The sequence below is a fragment of the Haliotis cracherodii genome, unplaced genomic scaffold (assembly GCF_022045235.1).
Source record: "Haliotis cracherodii isolate W230 unplaced genomic scaffold, xgHalCrac1.p SCAF_18, whole genome shotgun sequence".
Taxonomy (NCBI): domain Eukaryota; kingdom Metazoa; phylum Mollusca; class Gastropoda; order Lepetellida; family Haliotidae; genus Haliotis; species Haliotis cracherodii.
In genome coordinates, this window is record NW_027266273.1 from 19,306,952 (window position 1) to 19,328,260 (window position 21,309).

Consider the following 21,309-nt stretch of genomic DNA (forward strand, 5'->3'; position numbering starts at 1 on the left):
TTGAAGACTCTTTATCAGCTCCTGTCTAATACTGGTAACAACTACAGCAATGATTATCAAACTAAAACTTGTAAAAAGACAATCGGTCAATATCACCACAGTGACTGACAAGAAGCAACATTATGCTGTACATTCATTCCACTAATCATGCTGTAAGTAAATTGTGATCAGCATTGAATAAATTACTATTCTCATATACTGACTGATAACTAATCCAGCCTAATTCACAAAGCAAAGTGCCAAGCTCTTGTACAATATATTCCATGTCATACTCCTATATATTACTTTCCAAATTCAACAATACGTACAATTCTACATATTCACTACATTAGGTGGGTGTCCTGGATGCTGAAGCCACGATTCATCTGACTGATAAGGCACTGCTGTTCTATAAATATTAGCCCAGTACAAACCACAATAACACTGTGCAGTGTTAAAAGTTAAACCTGAAACTCGAAACCCCAAAGTTCCAACTTAAAGAATAAATAGGGCCCTAGATTCAAATACCACAGAGACAAACTTCTAGCATCCCAGGACTCCCTTAATTTCGAACACTGCTGAACTATTACTTCAACTCCAAGACTATGAGGGTGACAGTGTCAAGACACCAAGTTAACATTCATTGTCATAGATAACTAACAGTATTGTCAAAGTACACTAGGTATTGACATTAGCCATAGCCTTATAGCATGGGCAACTAAACCAATAATTATAAGCAATGTTTGGAACACTTGGGTCTTAAGCTATCACAATGTGAACTAGTACTTTCTCGATTAATTTCTTCCTCTATTGCCTGCTAGTGTTCAGTTTTCCAGAGCCATGTTTATGGCCGTGTGAATACAGATCATCTTCTGAAGCTGACGGGGAACCCATACACAACTGGGGCTGCTCCTATGAGGAACGGCAATCGGCACTGATCCCGGGCCGCAGGAATTGCCTCCAGTAAGCTGCCCTCCCCCTCCGATGACATCCATGATGTCAACATGCCTCCCAGAAACCTGTCAATGTCGCGATCTGTCACGTCCCATAAGTTGGCTATGATGGTAGGGCTGAAATGGACAGAAAATGTGTCAGACGTGTTTCACAATTTTCCTTTACGCCATATAAATGGAGGATAATTTTTGAATATACTTTTCAAAGGAACGCTAATATTTTGAACTGACAACACATTCGTGATGTACTCAAATAGGTGGGTATTATTTCCCATGTAGAATACAGTGTATGATGTTGCTGCAGCTGCTCACCACCCTGCCAGGAAGTAGTTGTTGATCATGCCGGTGGCCTCCAGGATTCCACGGGTCTGCAGGTAGCCACTGCTGCATCCCATCAGCACCGCCACCGCCCGACACCGCAGCTGCTGCAGGTCAGAGCCGGAGTAGTACTTGCAGCCACTGCCGTGACCACAGTAGCTGAAACATAAACCAGCTCCAGCACTCTCTCCCCAACTGTGGTTACAGGCTGCGACTTTAGCCACTAGTTCGAAGCCCGTGCCAAATAAATTCTGTTTCATCTTGGAAGCGCAGCTAATAATAGTCCACATGATAACACAAAAATTTAATGAAAATGACGACATGAGCCATGTTTGGGCTAGTAGACAAACGTTTTTGGCACAGACTCTTGTTTCAGAACTCAGATACTATCACTCCTAAATTTTATGTTTGTTAAATTTTATGTTTGTCAATGTTTGTCATTAATATTCAAGGTATATTCGTCCCGTAAGTATTCAAGTCTGGGACAGACAAACCAAACTGCCCGGGTACGATGAAGATCAACAAAATAAACAAAAGTTCTTAATGTGTACTCCTCAAAGTAAATCAAATGATGCATTATAACAGTTTGTATAAGATTAATCGGGATTTCTGTTCAGCATCAGTACATACTCTAAGAACAAATGTTTTCATCAATGCCATACAAGGAGATACAAAGGGTTAGAGTACTTTATTAACTTTGGTCGGAATTCTTATCACATCACAATTAACATTTAAATTTCCATAAGTTTATACTACCCTTTTTTGACAAGACAAAGAGTCCATATAAGATATAAAACAACCACTTAAAACTAACTTACATGAAGAGGTCGTGATCAGTTAATGCTGACTTGAACTGATTGGGGGTAGGCTTCTCTCCAATAAGTCCCGACCATCCAGAGGGTCTGCAATCAACATACAGGGATGAGAATGGACATTTTCCTTTTCAGCTGAAACTTCTTTTCAATGAAGCATGGCCCATAATTTGGGGGTGTTTATGGGGGGGTTCATCAGAATTTAACAAATTCACGGATCCACGGAAGATTGTCATCCCTAATCATAACAAAGTATCCACAAGCTGCCACGTCAGCTTGTCAAACAAACAGTGGCCGAAATAGGCGCCTGTCAATAGGCCCATGGCAGGCAGATCTCATGTCAGGCCCAAAGTTTCAAGTTTGTATGGGTCCTTATGGCCTGCAGTAAATTTACGTGTTGATCGATTTGTCACAATAATCTACAGTTTTTTTACAAGAGGGTATGATGAGTTTAGTTGGGGCCTGCATCTTCAAAAGTCTGTTGGTCCTGATGGCAGCCTGACTTTTCTTAAATTTTGAACTCTGTTCACAAAGAAAATATCTAAAATATTTATTACTTCTTAGATCAACGTGACTCCAACTTGTAGATCTCAAAGCTGAAAGATCAATGATAGTTGTCCTAAGAAATACTGGGTGATTTTTAGATCTGGTTCAAAAACAGCCTCAACATTAAATTGATTCAAAATCCCACTTGTTTCAATGGAGATAACAAAACTAGACAGTACATTGCAAAAAGTAATACATATGCTTCACTGCAAAGTTCTGTGAAGAATTTTTTTTTTTTAAATACTGATTTGGAAACAACAGATGTCTTACTCTCTAAACAAGTTCTCGAAGGACTCCTGCGTTGACATGAGGTCGTTGTCAGGGTTGAGTATGTAGAAGGCATTCTGAATATCAACTCCGCTGACACAGGCATGAGACTGAGACATGTGGCCTGCTGACAGCTGAGTGTGGAGGTGGTAGAGAGACGGGATCCTGGTGACTGGGTGGCTGCGGAGGCTAGGGAGGCTCTCCCACGGCAGGTGCTGGACATCCTGTACACAAAGGCAAACACTAGGAAATCTTCCATTTTACATTGGACTTTATCATGAAGTAAATGGTGGGGAAATTATTCATTTGTACCTGTATTATTATATTACACCCATCATAGCATCTTGATAAAATAAATATTCTTGAAAAAGCTTAATTCAATGTCGCAACATATTTCCATAGGATAAGAAGTCAGTGCGTGACTAAGAGACTGGCCACTTGGGATCTACGCGAGTGAAGGGATGCTAATGGAATGCTAATAGAAGCATGACGCCATAGTCAATTACCATAGTTTAAACATTTCTCATGACAATACTCCTGCATGTATAAGCACAGAATCTTTGGCTAATGTGTAGCTGAGACAGTTCAATAAAGGGGTGCACACTACATTAAAAGCCAAGATGCATGGATCACAATACCATAAGCCTATAAATGATACCACAGTCTGAAATTCATGTTTCTTTATGCACATTTAGGATTTTGTTTACAAAGGTTTAAGTATTTCTTGTATCCTACTACAGCTGAAGCAAAAAGATGTGTAGCTTCGGAAGTCCCTTAATGAAAAACATACTTCACACATATATATGTCTACATTGCTTAAGACTTGCTAATTGCTATAGATATTTACCTTATCTAGGACTAACAGGACTGGCTGTCGGCAAGGATGAGAGTCCATATTTGAGGCTAGAGTTTCGCAACACTTGGACACAGCAGTGGTGAGTTTGTGGGCAGCCTCATTGTTGACCTTCACAAGCTTGGTGGCGATGTCGATGTGGTTGTCTACAGGGAGGCTGATACAGAGCGTCAGCAGCAGCTGCAAGATACAACATACAACATCCTGCTATGTCAGATTGTGTTTCCATGGCCTATTCAAATGTACCATCATTTGCCACCATTAACTCCTGGACTGGTGTATGACCAAATCATGCTAAATCATGCTTGATGCTATAGAGGATCAACTCATATTAAACATTTAAGTACTTGATGATGCAAAATAGTGAGTGAGTTGGGTTTAAGGCCGCTTTTAACAGTATTCCGGTTATATCACGGCGTATCAGTTTAATGTGGGAAGAAAGCCCGAAGAGATGCAGGTCTTAGACGTTTACCACTTCCGTGAAACCCACGAGCATGGGTATGGTGCTGACAAACCTAGAAACATAATCGGCGCAAACCGGGATTCAAACCCACAATCATAGGTTTCTGGTGAAGCGTCCTAGATTATTGCGCTTACATAGCGACTTGCATGCACATGCATGCGTGCGTACCTGCCTGCTTGTACTAGTCCGGACTGATGCCGATTTAGAGTGCTAGCTCACTGAGATACCATGCCGCAGCTTAACATGAATACCCCACTCAGACACAGTATACAGACTCCGAGCCAACCAGTCCTTGTTTTAGCCCCTTAATGCCGAGCGCTAGACAGGGTAACAACAATTAACATCTTTTAACGTCATTTGTTATGAAGTGTCCGACGATTGAACCCCGGACCTTCCGGTCTACCACTAGACTACAGAGGTGATCTGATGCAAAATAGACATGCCTCATATATAAAATGAACTGATGTACATGTACAAGTTAACTGTCTAGTACGAAGAGCTTTCTAACTGGTCTAACCCTTCAAAAAAAAAAGATCTTGACTTCAACAGATTCCACAGCATATACTTCAGTGAGTGCACTTTTTCCATCAAGCATCAATAGTGATGAGCCTTTATACATACCTCTAGAACTTGTGGCTCTATGACTATCTTGCAGGACTTTTTGATGTCCTTCTGGAGCTGTGTAAGTATTTCATTGACTTTTGACCTTTGACCCAAGGACAGCTGACCTTGTAGTAGACACACCCACTTTCCCAGCCAGTACTTCTCCATCAAGTCAACTACAGACTGACAACAAATTAAGGACATGTAGCATTTTACTGTATGGCAGTAACATTAGCACATGTATCGTCAGTGATCTTTCTTCTTGATCTTGTCTTAAGACATTATAAACCAGGTGATATAGGAAGAAAGCATGTCATAATGTACACTGTGTACCGGTAGTTAGCAGTGAGCAGATGCCTACCTGTACTCTATCATTGAGGTCCCTGCGTGTCTGCCACCACTGATTCTTGTCCGTCAGCTTCATGCTCTCGCTGCTTGTCTGTATTATTGCCTTGAACTCAGGTAGAATACTCCGACCCTGTTACACGGAATTAAACACCAGTGAGAATCAAGAATCTTACAATATATCATGATGTATATTATGTTACTGATATGGAACAGACAACTAATGGGTGAACAGAATCAGTAACATCACAGCCATCATAGTAGCCTGCCACACAGGTTTGGGCCTGGAGCAGCAAATTGATGGTGTGATAAAACATCCATGCTGTTGGAATAAATTGAAGGAATGAGTATTATGCCAGTCATATATCAGTGGCCTGGTAATAATCGAATCTGGATCAGACAAATCAGTGGTTGATATTATGAGCAACACTCCACATCATTGGAGACTGATGACATGTGAGTGAGTGAGTGAGTATGGTTTTACGCCGCTTTAAGCAATATTCCAGCAATATCATGGCGGGGGTCACCAGAAATGGGCTTCACACATTGTACCCATGTCGGGAATCGAACCGGGGTCTTCGGCGTGACGAGCCAACGCTTTAACCACTAGGCTACCCGACCGCCCACTGATGACATGTGATCTAAGTAATCAATCTTCCTGCTGGGTGTCTAACATGTTTTCCAAAAAGTTTACTGGACAAAGGAATTTCAGTTGCCCAGTTTTCAAATTCATATGCCCAAATTTCCTGTTGCACCTTGCCAAGAACCAGCATTATGTACCAATGATGGCTCCCAAGAGGAATAAAGAATAAACCAAGTAATCAGGAGTGCATAAGTTTTTTTTTGTCTTTCCTAAACTTTAAGTTCTCATATCTGTGGACATAATACAGTTCATTTCACTTCATTTAAATGGTGACATTTACATAAACATTCAAATAAATGGCAGCCAGTTAAAAAAATCCTTCTTTTTTTTAAAAATATAAAAATGAGATAAAAGAAATGAACAAACGGAAAACTAAACCAAACCAAACCAAACAAGGTAAAGTTTAAGATCAACATGACCAAGCTAATCACTGACATACCTGGACAGTTTCAAAGCCTGGTAGTTCAACGGTAACTGGGTCAGTGTGACAGGTGAGTCTGGTCAGCAGTAGTCGATTGGCATCACCAGCTGACTTTGCCAGCGTTATTTGACACACTGTCCAGTCTGATGTAGACAAACAAGTAAAACATAAGCATTTCAAGGTCATCATCACGTAACACATGCATAGAATATCTGCTATCTAATGTGTTGGGTTACATTCTTACATATCTTACGTTTACAAATCAGGTATGAATTTGAATTAAGTCTGAGAGTCTACAAGTTGAAGCTGGTGTAAATGTGCCCTCAGATTTTCAGATAACACAAACATGTACATGTTATGTCTTATGGTGCTCCAAACCTATCTACATTTACAGACAGGTCAAAGAATGACATACTCATCACTCATTAGCATGACAACCATGTGTCTCTGGTCAAGGGAGAGAACTCTACCTGGGGGTATATGCTGCATCATCTGCTGGAAGTGTGACACTTCCTTGTTGAAAGCCAGCAGACTCCGGACTCGGCATAGGTCCTCTAGGTCCTCCCGCAGTGTCTCCAGTTCCCCCTCACATGTAGCCAGCTCCTTCTCCACCTTCCTGTAGTGACAGACACAGAGTATCTACATACCAGGGTTACATGCCCTTATCCTACCTTACACATGGATGTCAGATTCTGATTGGCTGAGACACATTATATTATTTTATGTACCCCGCTAACATGAAAGGTACATTTCTTATGTTCCCAGCTTGAATTGGCGAACTAATGGCATTACATCTGCAAAATACCAACCACAATTCGGAATGAAATAGATCTAGGGGGAATAACTCTGAGTTTATTTTCTGTCATCTGCTAAATGAACAAAGTGGATAAATGTCTAACTGTGGTATTCTTACCGATTCAGACCAAAGCATGCTTAACTGCTATATAATTAGTCGTGAGGTATGATAAATTTGTTGTCCACTGGTTCCTCGGGTGTTAGTTTATTTGGGCTTTGGGGTCAGAGAACATTAACTGACAGAGAGGGTACATCTACCTATGTCTCTCTGGAGACTGGTGGACAACTAATAATGTGCCCCGAGTTTTGTTCTCCACCTTCCAGTAGTGACAGACACACAGTACATTACCAGTATCTTAGTAAAACTATCACAGCCTGTAATATATTCTAATAGACTAACTGATGGTCAATAATGTGAGCAACTATTCACGCTATCAGAGTATTACAAGGTTCACTCCAGGAATTTTCTGATATTGGCCCTTAATGTAAAAATTTCAAGTATTCCAGAGATACACCCACACTTGCCCATACAGCACAATGTTAAAATGCCCAATTGTATTTGAAAATGTGGGCCTTTTTTCCTATTTAGGGGCTAAAAGCACAAGGCCCCAACCTAGGATTATCCCTGGAATAAGGATACACAGACAGGTGAATTTGTCAAATACCACTCTTGGTGACCAACCATTCAAGTCTTCGATTCATATCATCACTACCCACCACTCAATACATAAGTGGCATTCACTAAGAAAGGGATGCAGAAGACCCCCATTAAAGATGTATAATGGCATGTTTACAATAACAACGAAATTACCTAATTTTGCGACTGGTATTTGCAAGCGCTTGATGCCTGAACGTAATGGAAACTGCCTCATTCAGGAAGTATGCTGCCTTCAGTTCATCTGTGTTGAGGTGTTGGCAGGCTAGCATGCGACACAAGTGTCCGTACACATCGCTGGATGGGAAGTGAGAGATGGTGGTGAAGGCTGAGGTTAGGGAGTCCTTCACAGAGGCATCTTGGTGGTCTACAGCAGCAGGAATATCTGCATATGAGCAAAACCACTAAAATATCTGGCACAACAAACACTTTACTTTCATAATCAGATAAACATATATCTTATTATTCTTCTGTAAAGGATTCAAGCGGAGCATAAAACCTAATCTGGTGCATATCAAACTGTAAATGAGTGTAAGTTGCTGCTGTTCAAGGTTCTTCATTAGTGAAACATCTAGGGAATCTATTCAGTAACTCCAAGTTCAACATCAGGACACAGTCTCCTGTATGCATGTGACACCTACATGACGTCTCGAGGTGTAAAGTATTCATGGTAAACAACCATTGAGGATTATAACCTAAAATGAACTTCTAAACATGGCTGGCACAGGACACTAGACATGACAACTTGTGATGACAAACTAGTAAGTAAGAGAAAATATATGAAAAATCATAACAAAACATCAATATCACATTTAATACAGTAGAAATTGAAAGTAAACAGTAAAGGTGGCATAAATGATAAATACCCTTAGTCTTGTTGGAAACGGAAAATAAAGTTAACTTGCACATTCAGCCATTATTACCTTCTTCTGTATCTGACTTGCCCCTCCTACTAGTAGTAGATTTCTTCTGTCTGGTCGAGCGAGCCCGGCCTCTGGCTGGTGCTGGTTTAGCTGGCAGTGCCTTGTCACTGGCTACAAACACATCCCCCGTGGCCTGGAGGCGAGCCTGTATCTGCACCAGCTGCAGCTGGGCCTTGAGGAAACTCTGCTGCAGCAGGTCTTTACTGGTGTCCGAGTTGATGATCTTCAGGGCAGACTGAGACAGGAAGTCAGCAGTCTCTGACTCACATTTCTTCAAAGCTGTTTGAGCCAGGAGGCAGTAGGTTTCAATACTGAGTTGCCTTATACTTGGCAATAGCACTGGTTGGAGTTGTGTTGAGGACTTCTTGTTAGAAGTTGAGACTAATTCTGCTGATTTTAACTGTTCGTGCATAATAGTTGTGTTATCAGCAGTCAATCTTTCCAGAGCAGACTTAGAGGATTCGACCTTCTTGAGTTCATCCCATCCTTTCTCAAGAGATCCTGAATACTGATAGAACTCGCCCAGAGTTTCTGAATAGAGGAGGTCGAGTCCCTGCACTATGATGTCTTGGCACAAGGAGCAGGAACAGTCAGTGTTGTGGGGTACTGATGCAGGAAGCTCCACATCCAAAGACAGAGAACTCAGTGGACCAAGAATGGAGGCGACATCACTCTCTGAGGGTCTCTTAATTCCCGCATCTCGGACACTCTCAAACCCGAAACAATCATCAATAATCTCCACATCTTTCACTTTATTCTTCCTGTTTGCTGATGCACTCTTGCCTCGAGTTGCTCTAGGTTTCTTAGCAGTAGCAGTTTTATTGTTGATGGTGACTTTTTGTGGCTTTTGATCTAACACACTGACTTCCTCTTTACCAGGGGTCTGTCGGAGTATCATAGACGTCTCCTTCAGTAGCCGTAGACACTCCTTTTCATTGCTAGATATTGAGTTAATTCTTCCAAGTTCAAGTAAAAATTCTGTGGTCCTAAATAGGAAATGTACAAGAAATTATTAATAACTGAAAGAAAAACTAGGACATGTTTGCAACATGAGCAATAGGAAGGAAAGTAATTGAATGCCTTAAAAAATTTTTCTTTATTAGGAAGTTGGTCCCCTTGGAAAATGCTCACTATATATATGTCGCTAAATAGTTCAAAGTTGTCATCACGCTGCCTGTCTGCTTAAATACTTATCCATTTTTTTATCAAAAGCCTGACATGAGTCTTTTGACAATTTGGGCCCACATTAACATTATTGCATGATGTCAAAATAGTGAGTGAGTGAGTGAAGTGAGTAGCAGTTAATGCTGGTTTGAACTGTATTCCAGTTATCACACAGCATGTCAGCTTAATGAATGAGGACAGGTGACAAACCTAGAAACATAATCGGGGAAAATGGAGATTCGAACCCACAATCTTAGGTTTTTGGTGTGCCAAAAGGGACACAACTCTGTACAAGGTTGATATTAATTATTGATATTGATGTATATCCTGTTGTAAAACATAAAGTGTAACATTCATGTTATTGACTTTCAGGAAATTTAGGACAATACTGCCACAACACAATGAATCATTTACCATCTTGGTAGACAGAGACGCTTGGAGATCTTGAGGCCCTCCCTGAGATATCCCCTGGCATCCTTGACATCACCAACATGTCGATACAGATGACAAAGATGAAGAATCGACTCCAGGAGTTCGCTGACCACCATCCACTTGTCCAGGACATGAGGATCTGCAGACCCCATGTGACCACACATAATGTCATATAAAACTACTTGATCAAAGCAAAGACTCACTTCAGGCATGAGTCAGTAAGATCATATGGCAGTAATGCAGCTATACTGTACCTTGAGCATGTTTAGAAAAACAAGAATGGACCGTCATGACAAAAAATACCTGTACTGACTCAATGTCTGTACAGGCCAATGTTACCAACAGCCACAACCTCATTTGACAATTAAGCGCTGTCTAAGGCATGTTATTTTCTCATCAATAATTATATTTATCATATAATAGGTAGGTTTGTCGGCAGGATAAAGCCAACGAATAAAAACGATATCCGTTGGGGTCATATGCGGATAGAGATGCAAATATCAAAGGTCAAGTAGGGACTGCTTTCACTGTTTATAAACAAACATGGCGTCGCCCTCGTCATAATTAACCATCGGAAATCTGGATAAACTACAGAGATCATTGCTATCATTATCAAAAGTACAGTCTAATATACTGAAAATCAGTGTCTAACTGTGACCTAGTGAACGCATTTTATAAGTTTTGGCAACTTTCGAGAAACAATTTTGTAAGGGCACGAAGCCTAGCCAAGCGGGATCAGTAGCCATATCTGTGCTTGTAGACCTCTGCGGCTTGAAACCGATTTGGCCGAAATATGTTTGAATTGTTACCTTGTTTCGTTTTGTCGCTGTGTGTACATCTGACTTCACTTCCTAACGTTATGACAGGACAGACCGACTGTCAACAACGTCTGACCGTGGCCGTGACGTCTCATAGACTAGGGTTAGAGTAGCTTCCCTTTGAAAAAGAGCAGTTACTCTAGCGGACAGACCGATGGATTGTCGGGAAAGGCAAGTGAAAACAATTGTTGTTTTGCGTATATGTTGCTTCGCCACTGTATAAGAAACAGATTTCAGTTGGAACTATATTGGCTACTGTCACTGTCCGAATGACACATCACTTACCCTGTGACGTAATAAATGATATTGCGCACATTCCAGGAAAACTTGCAATGTTTCGGTAATGTTTATGAGAGAGGGAAAGCGATTTTGAAGCACAGAATTAAAGAATGACATTATATGATAAAGAGGTTATCACGCTCGTGTATTTGGGGATGGTAAATATCCTGTATTAGGAATACACACTATGTATTTAGCTAGCCAAGGCTCGCTAAATACAATGTTTATTCCTAATGCAGGATATTTACCATCCCCAAACACACTCGTGTGATAACCTCTATATATGTGAAAGGCATCCACTGCCACAATATTACATTCCTGTGAAAGATGATTAATTAACAGGGAAATGTTGCAACCCAATAAATATTAATTCCTGTTAAATGTACTAACACTACACATGTATAGTTTATTTTTGCTTCAGAAAGCTAATTATTTATATTGTTGTATGATAATCTGGGGTATGTCAAATGTCTTACCCTTTCCAGACTGACTGACTACAGACTCCATGTCTCTGCCCATCAGGAAGTGGACCACCGCTGTATGGAGTTTGACGGCCTCCTGGGCCAGGGAGAGAGCGTACTCTGCCACATGTGTGTCTGGCTGCACTGGCTGGATGAGGAACATGGACAACAGCCTCTTGGCCACACCCTCTGTGAGGGTCGCTATCCAGCTCTTGCTGTTGGCCTTCACTAGGCTCTCCACCACGCTCAGCATCCGGGTCAAACTTGGCTCCATCTACACAGGAAAAGAGATGATATTTATACTAATTATACTGTAATGTTTGAATGTCTTTAAGAAGTGGGCAAAACATGAGTGTAGAACATGAGTGAGTGAGTGAGTCAGTCAGTCAGTTGGGTACAACGCCACTTTTAACAGTATTTGGCGTGTCAGCTTGACATGGGAGGAAGCCAAAAGTTATGCAGGTCTAAGACGTTTACCACTTTGGTGAAACCCATGAGCATGGGTATGGTGCTGACAAACCTAGAAACATAATCAGGGCGAACTGGGATTCAAACCCACAATCACAGGTTTTTGGTGTGCCTAAGGGATGCAACTCTGCACAGCCAATTGCAGCACCTCGGATGACAGGGCCACCACAAGTCAACGTATCTAAAGTGATTTCTTTCTTAAACTTGGTTCATGGATCCCCGATACTAAAGTTAAGGAATGTGGTACAAAATTAAGTTCAGTCTAAAGCTTTCTCATCACCACTCAACCTGGTAATATATTGTTAGCTGATCTGTAATGAGTAGTTTCATACGCCCATGTTATCATGTTAATGGTACAGTTACGGATGACTTATGATGCACATCATATATTGTCGGATCATAGGTTTTCGGACAGCCATGTTTATCGCGTTTACTCACGCTATAACGGGGTATAGCATCACACACAAATTGTAAATACTTGATGATGGCTTGTTCTTAAGAAAGAGAAGTTTTACATTTGTTCATGTGATTAGAGAGAAAACTATAACCGGTTCTTTAAGTGTCCGAAACCCATAACACAGGGTTACTTGGCCACCATTCTGATATTACTACAAGCACTGAACATAATGTCATGGATCCTCAAGTTTACCTTCTGAGTGAGAAGATGTATTCTCTCCTTCAGGAGCTGCAGCAGAATCTTCTGATGGGAGTCCTCAGTCGCCCCAGTTGTGTCAGCAGCAGGGAGCAACATCTCCGCCATGTGGTACTGACCACTCTCCATCAACACCCGCGATATATCCTGTCGGACTCTGGCTGCAGTGACGACATCAGCAGAGGGACATACACTTAGTGCCATACACAGGGTCTGCAGCTCTTGTACAGGCTGTGGGGAAAACACATGGTAGTGTTCAATATAATGGTGATTCCTAAATGATTAGTGAAGTACTACCGGTAGTATGTAACATCATATAATCTGTGTTTGTCATCAATGAAATGCTGAAATAAGTCCATAGAGGGCAGTCTGGTAGTGGTGTCTCTGACTTAAAAAGGCTTTGGTTAAGAAGCTTTTACGTCTTGCACAGAAAAAGCTTTTAATAATTATCCATAGATGTATTAAGAATAATAGAGCTGGGGAAGACAAGCCATCTGTTTTTTCATCAATCAATCATACAAAATTACGCATTTCTTAAAGACCAAATACATGAGTTCTTTTTAATGTAAAAAAAATCACTTTGAAACATATACAAATGTGGCTATTGTATGTGTATTACCTTGCGCAAGAGTCTGAAGATTGATGCTGCCATGATGAGGTTTTGTGTTAGTGCTGCCAAGTCCAGCTGAGACGTATTGGAGATGCCAGCTTCTATGCCCTGCATCATCAGGGTTAGAGCCTGGTCCATGTCGGCAACATCCATCTCACACTGCTGCAGTGTGTACACCTTGCCCGGCGCCAACTCCTCCTTCACCCCATCCTTCATCCCCTTCCTGGCCGAGGGCTCCTCATCACCCGGATCAGGCTCGCTCTCCCCGGCCGGCAGCAGGTACTGAACACAAGTACAGTTTCACATAAGATGGAGCTCTGAATATGCTATCCAAAACATCTCGTTATGAATATCTGTCCAAAATATACACGTGAACATATTTCCATAAAATTTCATTCTGCATTGTCTGTCACACAATCAGTAGATTCTCACAAATGTTAATGACTTTATGGTATGACTTTATATTATGGCGGTATCAGTAAATCTCCTAATCCACACACCCTAACGTCTGTCTACATATGCAAATCTAAGCATGATATTACATCGCTTGATCCAATACAGGATTTGTTGCAGTATGTCAATCTACTCATAAGAACACATGTTAACTTTTTTATGATACCGGTAGTTTCTGGAATGTTTTTGAAGTGGAATTACCCTTACCTCCATTCCAAATTGATTTGAAAAGAACCCATTTGTTTAGATGAATTCCCTTGACCCAACTTAGGTTGTATGCATACTGATAATGCAAATCCCAAACAGGAACTGATGAAAAGCACATATTCCACACGTTTAATACCTATAAATAGCCATATCACTTCAACAAGTGCCCTTGACTTGCTAATGACAGGTACTTTGTTTACCAAATTCGGTAAAGAAGATCAGCATCGATCAATCCTTATTGATCATGTTGATGTATTATATAAGTTGAACAAAGAACAAGAAACATTTTGTGTATGACATATTTAATAGGTTAATAAGCGTTCGCCATTACGATCCATTATAAATTAACTACTGTCTTAATATAACATACCATGCTAAATGTTTATTGTTTTTTTACATATTCTCCAGAATTTCCCATGAGAATAGGTCCCTAGTGGCAAATATTATGCATGTCTCATCACCAGGTACTACTTACTGTCAGTTGTTATTGATGTAACTCATTCAGTAGGTTAGCCTTGACATTGTGTCAGACCATACCTGTTACACTCTGTTGGCCGTGCATAATAGTATCTGACATAGTGAAGACTGTAGTTAACAGTATCATTCAGTCACTCATTTCTCGTCACAAAGCTGAGACAAAGCTGAAGCCTCTAAAGGGGTCAAGAACAAACCTGTTTACACAAATCCTCTCGTGTGATGATGAAGCGCCACAAATATCCCTGAGCCAAGGTTAGGTAGCCTTCAGAACTTGTTGTCTTGCACAGCAATTCCAGAACATCATTCACACATTCTTTGGCAGATCTGAAATTAAAGATCAAAATAACATAATAAAATTGTTTTGAGCACAAAAAATAGTTTAAGCTAATGAAAATATGCACAATAATGACTATTCTTTCTATAGATAACATGGAAATGTATTCTGATTTTAATTTCTTTCATACTCTTCAAATGTAATGATTCTTTTCAAACTTGGTAAAGAAATGACAAAAATGTGCTGTTTTGACAGATAAAACCATGAAATTTTTCTTGAACATAATCATACTGTCATTTGTCTTGCATATTCCTAGCTGCTGTGTCTTTCTCACCTATGTGTCTCTATCCCTGTGACCCACATGATCTGGGCAAGAGACAGCAGGTAGCCAGCCTTGGTGCCGGAGTCCCCCACCACTGACACCAGGTCCTTCAGCACCACAGCCTCTCCCTCGCTCCATCGCTTCCTGCACACACACATTTCATAAGTCTTCTTGTAACACCACTTTCAGGATTTCAGATCAGTTCATTTTCTAGGGCACTGTCTGAATGTCAAGAAAAATGCCCTGCTGATACATTACAGAATTGATGAAATAATGCAAAGATCCCAAAGTCATTTTGTCACCAGCAAATTCACAGACTTTTGTAGCAGTATCACAGCATATCAGCTTGTTGTGGGAGGAACGCCCAATGTGATGCAGGTAACAGATGTTGAACACTTTGGTGCAATATATAAGCATGAGTATGGTGCTGACAGACTAGGATCATGCAAATGCAGGATTTGAACCTGCTTGACAACGCATTTTGAGAAGGGATTCCATTTTGCAAAGAGAGTGAGTGAGTATGGTTTTATGCTGCTTTTAGAAATATTCCAGTAATATCACGACAGGGGACACCAAAAATGGGCTTCACTCATTGTACCCATGTTGGGAATCGAATCTGGGTCTTCGGCATGACGATCGAACGCATTAACCACTGTGTTACCCGACCACCCCCCACTTTGCAAAGAACTGTGTCTCTCATATAGCATTACAGAGTGCAACCCCTCACTGTAATTATATATACAGAGCAGTTACCTAATTTGTGGATAACCTTGAGCCATGAATCGCAGTAATTATCGTGATATCTTGTAAATTAAGTCACGTCACACAGCAGTATTTTTTATCAACACACACTCCATGTCTTGCAGACAAAATCTTTCGAATCACTGCATTACATCTAAGTACAGTAAAACCAAATGTTACAGTGAGTTAAATAGCCCTAGACATATAATACCAAATTTTATGTTCACAAAATGTCAAATAAAAAAGATAAGGTAAGCATCAGCCTTCTCAAATCTTGTCATCCTGTATGTCGTACATACCAATACATTACTACTACTAATCTAATGAATTAAATGATCAATAAGTATTCAAAACAAAATCGTAAAAATTAAACTGCAGGTTTCGGTGGGCTCTCCTTATATTCATGAATCAAGGTTATGCAAAGGTACTACTCAAAAGAATGTCAAGAACACTGGATTGTTTTGATATGCCTATAGTTAATCTATAAGTTAACTATGAAAATAATTGAAAATACTGTGTGTTCCTTAAGTTCTTTTGAGCAGTATATTTATGACATTGTAGTGTTTCAGATTGCCAGGGAGCATTGGTCATTGACCACTGGAACAAAAACAAACATTGACCCTCTACTTCCAAGCAATAAAGGTCCCTTGCCCACATACTCATATAATCTATCCATAGGACTTACAAGTTAGAGTTACACTTATCTTCCCGAAGCAAGAGAGTTACTAGGCTGGAATCATGGAGATACATTTTGACTTGACTAACGAGTCTATGCATAGTCCAATCAAAAACAGGATTTGCAAAGCATGCGTATCGCCAACTTGGCGTCAACAGACATTTTCTAAATCTTTACATGTTTTCAATCAAGATCCTCACGGGACCTGATGCTACGATTGAGCCCAGAAACTCCAACCTAGGTCGGCAAGGGTTGAAACTTTTATAAACCTGTAGAGGTTATGAATTCTCTGATGAAATCCTCCTTGGGGCACTTATTGCATTTTCTTTGCTCAAGAAAATCTACATGACATAGTTGTAACCATTTTCCTTAATAAAAAATGTTACCACACAAAAAACTTCGTTTTTGTATGATATCCGACCATCCTTACGGGGCCTCACCCCCAACGGCACCTCACGCCAGGGGGAGCAACTCTCACCCAAATCACTTTCCATATGTCAAATGCTGACGGAATGTGGGGAGGTGGGTGGCCGTGCCCCAAGGAGGATTTCATCAGAGAATTCATAACCTCTACAGGTTTGTAAAATTCTCTTTCAGATTAAATCCTCCTTGGGGTACTTATTACATCAAGACAGACTCCCAAAGATAATCTAGGAAGTGGCATCCGTCAGCAACAGGCGTAAATAAATACATCATATTTGATTATTCAACAGAATAAAATATAGAGTTCAATAAATGGAACCAACCTTATCGTGAGGCACCACCGTCGAAAGGCGGGGGCTAGAGACAGGGCGTGGTCGACCATATATTATGAAAAGCCTGTTTTTGCGGCTTGTTGAGAACTCGAAACACCTCCCACCCCCCCACACTTTTTTTGAACAAGTGATATTAGGGGCGTAGATCACGAGAGACCATAACCAGCGCTGAGCTAGGCCAGAGGGTCCCCGAGGATCGAAGGAGTGCGTGTGCAAAATACGAGTATTATCGAGTAGTAAGGACTGATATTTATCGACCGCAGAAGATAAAATCTGGACCATTACTGAGCAGTATAAAATCTCGAATGCTCAATCGGCTAGAGATTAGAACTTTGCCCAGTTCGGAGAACTGACTGACCAAACCGAGCACACTCGCTTGAGTGTTTGTCGAGTTGGTAAGGTTTGATGAATCGTGCTGAGCTGGCTCCAAATAGCCGCGGAGCAGATCTGCTCAATTGGCAGAGCCGCGGCGTACGCTTTTGACGCAGCCACTGCTCTAACCTAATGAGCCTTCAACCTGGTAGGGGGGTCCCTGCCTGTAAGCGTATACGCTGTACAAATGGTTGAAACTATCCACCTCGAGATAGATTGTTTGCTCGCAGGTGAGCCAGCCTTCCTACCGCCGTAACAGCAAAATAGTTGGTTATCCTTACGGACACCCATATTTCTGCTGATATAGGCCTTGACATAAGCATGTCTTGCAGTGGTCCCCGACGAGGAAGGCTGTGAAAGAGCAGGTAGCTCAATAGGAGCCGTTCACATGGAAGCGTGTGCGACCCTAGGACTGTAAGAGTCCGGTAGTCGAAAACTGACTCTGTCCCGGTGGAAGACAGTTATTTCGAGATCGGCTGACATAACACGAATGTCGCCTACCCGTCTGCCGGACGTTACCACCACAAGGAACGCCGTCTCCCAGCTCAACAGCTGAAGAGAGAGAGAGAGACAACAGATCCCGAAAGGAAGGACCGGACAGCCAATCGAGAACGATTGACAAGTCCCAAGGGGGACTGATCCGCCGGACAGATCCCGAAAGGAAGGACCGGACAGCCAATCGAGAACGATTGACAAGTCCCAAGGGGGACTGATCCGCCGGACTGGCGGTCGGATCCTGTCCACACCTGCTAAAAAGTAATGGGTGTGCACCCAGACATGAAAAGCTGTGATAGCTGTAGAGTACCCTCGGACTGTTGATGCGGCCAGGCCGTCATCTAATCGCGACTGGAAAAACTCAAGCACGGCTACGAGATCTGCAGAAAAAAAGATCTGCAATCCCTCTATCGACACACCAGGGCGCATAGCAGGCCTATCTATCCTCGTACTGAATGTTTGTCGAATCCCTCCGCGAAGCCAGTATTGTGTCTGCAACTTGTGCAGGAATACCGCTCTTCTGGAGGCGATTCCTGACAGTGGCCAAGCCACCCATTGAATCCTGGGATTCGGGTGGAGGGCCCCGTTCTGGGATAGGAGGTCCGGTCGTAAAGGTAATATAACAGGAGGCTGAGCCAGAAACCTGAGTATTACTGGAAACCAACTTTGCGCCGACTAAAGAGGTGCCAGGAGCACAATTAGTCGTGCAGGCTGAGTGCCTAGCTGAGACAGGACCTTGGAAATCAGAGGTACTGGGGGTAATGCCCACAGAACTGTCCGTCCAATCTAGCAGGAAGTCGTCCGGTGCCACCGACCTCGGGTCGTGGACTCGGGAGCAGAACGTTGGTGTCTGGTGATTCACCCCAGACGCAAACAGATCCACCTGTAACGGCCTGTATAACAGGGAGAAAATCCTGAATATCCCCGGGTTGAGCCTCCACTCGTGAGGAGCGAGGATCCAGCAAGACAGAGCTTCCGCACAGACGTTGTCCACCCCTGGGAGATAAACAGGTAGCACCCTGATATCGTGAGAGTTGCACTATAGTAGGAACTGCCACGTCTTTCGTCCGTTCCCCCCTGCTTCCAGATGTAAGTCATCGCCGTTTGGTTGTCAATCTCTAGACGAACCACATGGCCACGAAGCAGATCCTGTTACACCAACCTGACCACTCTCAGTTCTAGCACATTGATATGCAGTTTGATCTCCTGCTGGGACCATAGTCCCGAGGCAGTGTGATCATTCAGAACGCCTCCCCAGCCGGAGAGTGACGCGTCTGTTTGAACTGTGAGAGACGGAACGGGAGTGTCGAGGGGTAGCCCCCGGGACAGATTCCCGACCTTGGTCCACCACTGGAGGTGTGTAATGAGTCACTACGGAGTCTCGAGCACAGTCTCGAGATCTCCCGAGTTCGCCCAAAGTTGACGGAGTGCTTGTTGAATGGGACTCATTCTCAAGCGCGCCCGCCAGACCAAATCCACTGTCGCCGCCATGTTGTCCAGTAACTGGAGCCATGTACGAGCAGCGTGACTTGCGCTTAAGGGACTTGATATCTTGTGACAGAGATAGGAAGACTAGATTCTGAGTGGGGCTCAGATCTGACTTCTTGAGATTGACCATCCACCCTAGAGTGATCAGAATATCTATCACTTGTTGTGTAGCTATCTGACTCAGGGATTGCAATAGAGCTCTTAGTAACCAGTCGTCGAGGTACGGATGGCAGAACCGACCTTTTGACCTGGCCACTTGGGCAGGAATCAACATCAGCTTGGTGAACACCCTCGGGGCCGTGGAGATCCTGAATGGTAGAACCCTGAGCTGATAACACCTCCCGTCGAGAGGAAACCTCAGGTATTTCGCTTTCCTCCTCGGGACCTGGTTCGATCGTAGCTTTCATAAGAAGTGCGTCGACCTCGGCACGGAGGAATTCCTCATTCTCTCGGGTAGCAGGCACCTGAGTGTGCTTCATCCCGGAGCAGGGGAGGGGCGGATGATGTTTCCACCGAGGCAAATGGCCATCCCTTAAAGTGGACGGGGTCCGGGATTGTGTCTCCCATTTCTTCAGGAATAGAGCCAGTCAGCCGCCTACGGGGACATCCGGCTGGAGGCAGTGGACCCCGGCTGTTGGCAGTTCGATAACTTGCGACTGTGGGTTCACACGGGGCTCTTCGGGCGCTAATGGGAACCCATCGTTCCCAGCCCCGCGAAAAAGCTGTTGGCCTCGACCAGCTGCCTTGCCCTGTCCCGTGCCTCTCTTGCTCCTCCCGGCGCCCTTATACCTGAAGGAAGCGGCGGCTTCCAAGCAGGTGTGGACTTCTGACCCGTGCGTTAGCGTAGGAGGGGCAAGTGGAGAGGCCCGCTTACGTGGTTTTAACGCTTGGTACCTCCAACAAGGCCTTAGAGTCTTTGATGGAAGTATACAATTGAGCGGCCTCCCGGACCACCTGCTGAGCCCCAGGGAAGAGGGTGGCACCCTCTTATACGGCAAAGCAAGTAGGTCTTGGCGTGTGTAAGTCGAGTATTTAGATACCGACATCAAAAGCCTGCGCATGCCCAGAACAGCGCACATCATCTGCAAGACACAGCTACGAATAGCGTCCCGTGCAAGATGACTGAACTTCCGTTAGTTGCGCGGCCAACTCCGAAGAGTCGGCTGGCCCCTCTCCCGCTAATTCCCTCTGTACAGCCGACAGATACGTGGAGTATACGGACACACGGAGCTGTTGGCATGCATTATGATATTGCTCCTTGAAGCATATGTAAGCAGCCTTCAACTTCGCACCGCACGCGGGAAAAGGGGGGGCAACCGCCGTCCCGGTGCCGAGGTGCCAGGGGTTCAAGGGAGCCCACCTGGCACTGGGCTAGGTATCCACTAGTGGAAGCCTCGGCCTCGGAAGAGGTGTCTGGCTCCGCTAGGGAAATTGTGTGTCGGTAGTGCACGGGCCGGCGCCCGCCACCCCTCCACTGGGGAGCGACCTTGAGCCAGAGCCGAAGCTCGGTCTCGGATCGTCCCCGAGACCAAGGGAACCCCCTGGCTCCGGACTACTGGGCTAGGTATTCACTAGTGAAAGCCTCGGCC

At 43.2% G+C, this 21,309-nt stretch overlaps 1 protein-coding gene across 1 annotated transcript in view; it reads right to left on the reverse strand.

Moving 5' to 3' along the window:
• Positions 1-739: 739 nt before the first annotated feature.
• LOC139465366 (separin-like) overlaps positions 740-21,309 on the reverse strand; it is a 34,129-nt gene continuing 13,559 nt past the window's right edge. The window contains exons 8-24 of the mRNA XM_071247074.1: positions 15,206-15,337; positions 14,792-14,921; positions 13,470-13,742; positions 12,848-13,081; positions 11,746-12,004; positions 10,155-10,311; positions 8,577-9,562; positions 7,810-8,038; positions 6,674-6,819; positions 6,222-6,346; positions 5,156-5,272; positions 4,813-4,977; positions 3,723-3,908; positions 2,879-3,099; positions 2,069-2,152; positions 1,245-1,409; positions 740-1,049 (exon numbers count right to left, since the gene is read on the reverse strand). Of these exons, the coding sequence (XP_071103175.1) occupies positions 845-1,049; positions 1,245-1,409; positions 2,069-2,152; positions 2,879-3,099; positions 3,723-3,908; positions 4,813-4,977; positions 5,156-5,272; positions 6,222-6,346; positions 6,674-6,819; positions 7,810-8,038; positions 8,577-9,562; positions 10,155-10,311; positions 11,746-12,004; positions 12,848-13,081; positions 13,470-13,742; positions 14,792-14,921; positions 15,206-15,337 (3,814 nt within the window). The 3' untranslated portion in view covers positions 740-844. The remainder of the gene's footprint in view (positions 1,050-1,244; positions 1,410-2,068; positions 2,153-2,878; positions 3,100-3,722; positions 3,909-4,812; positions 4,978-5,155; positions 5,273-6,221; positions 6,347-6,673; positions 6,820-7,809; positions 8,039-8,576; positions 9,563-10,154; positions 10,312-11,745; positions 12,005-12,847; positions 13,082-13,469; positions 13,743-14,791; positions 14,922-15,205; positions 15,338-21,309) is intronic.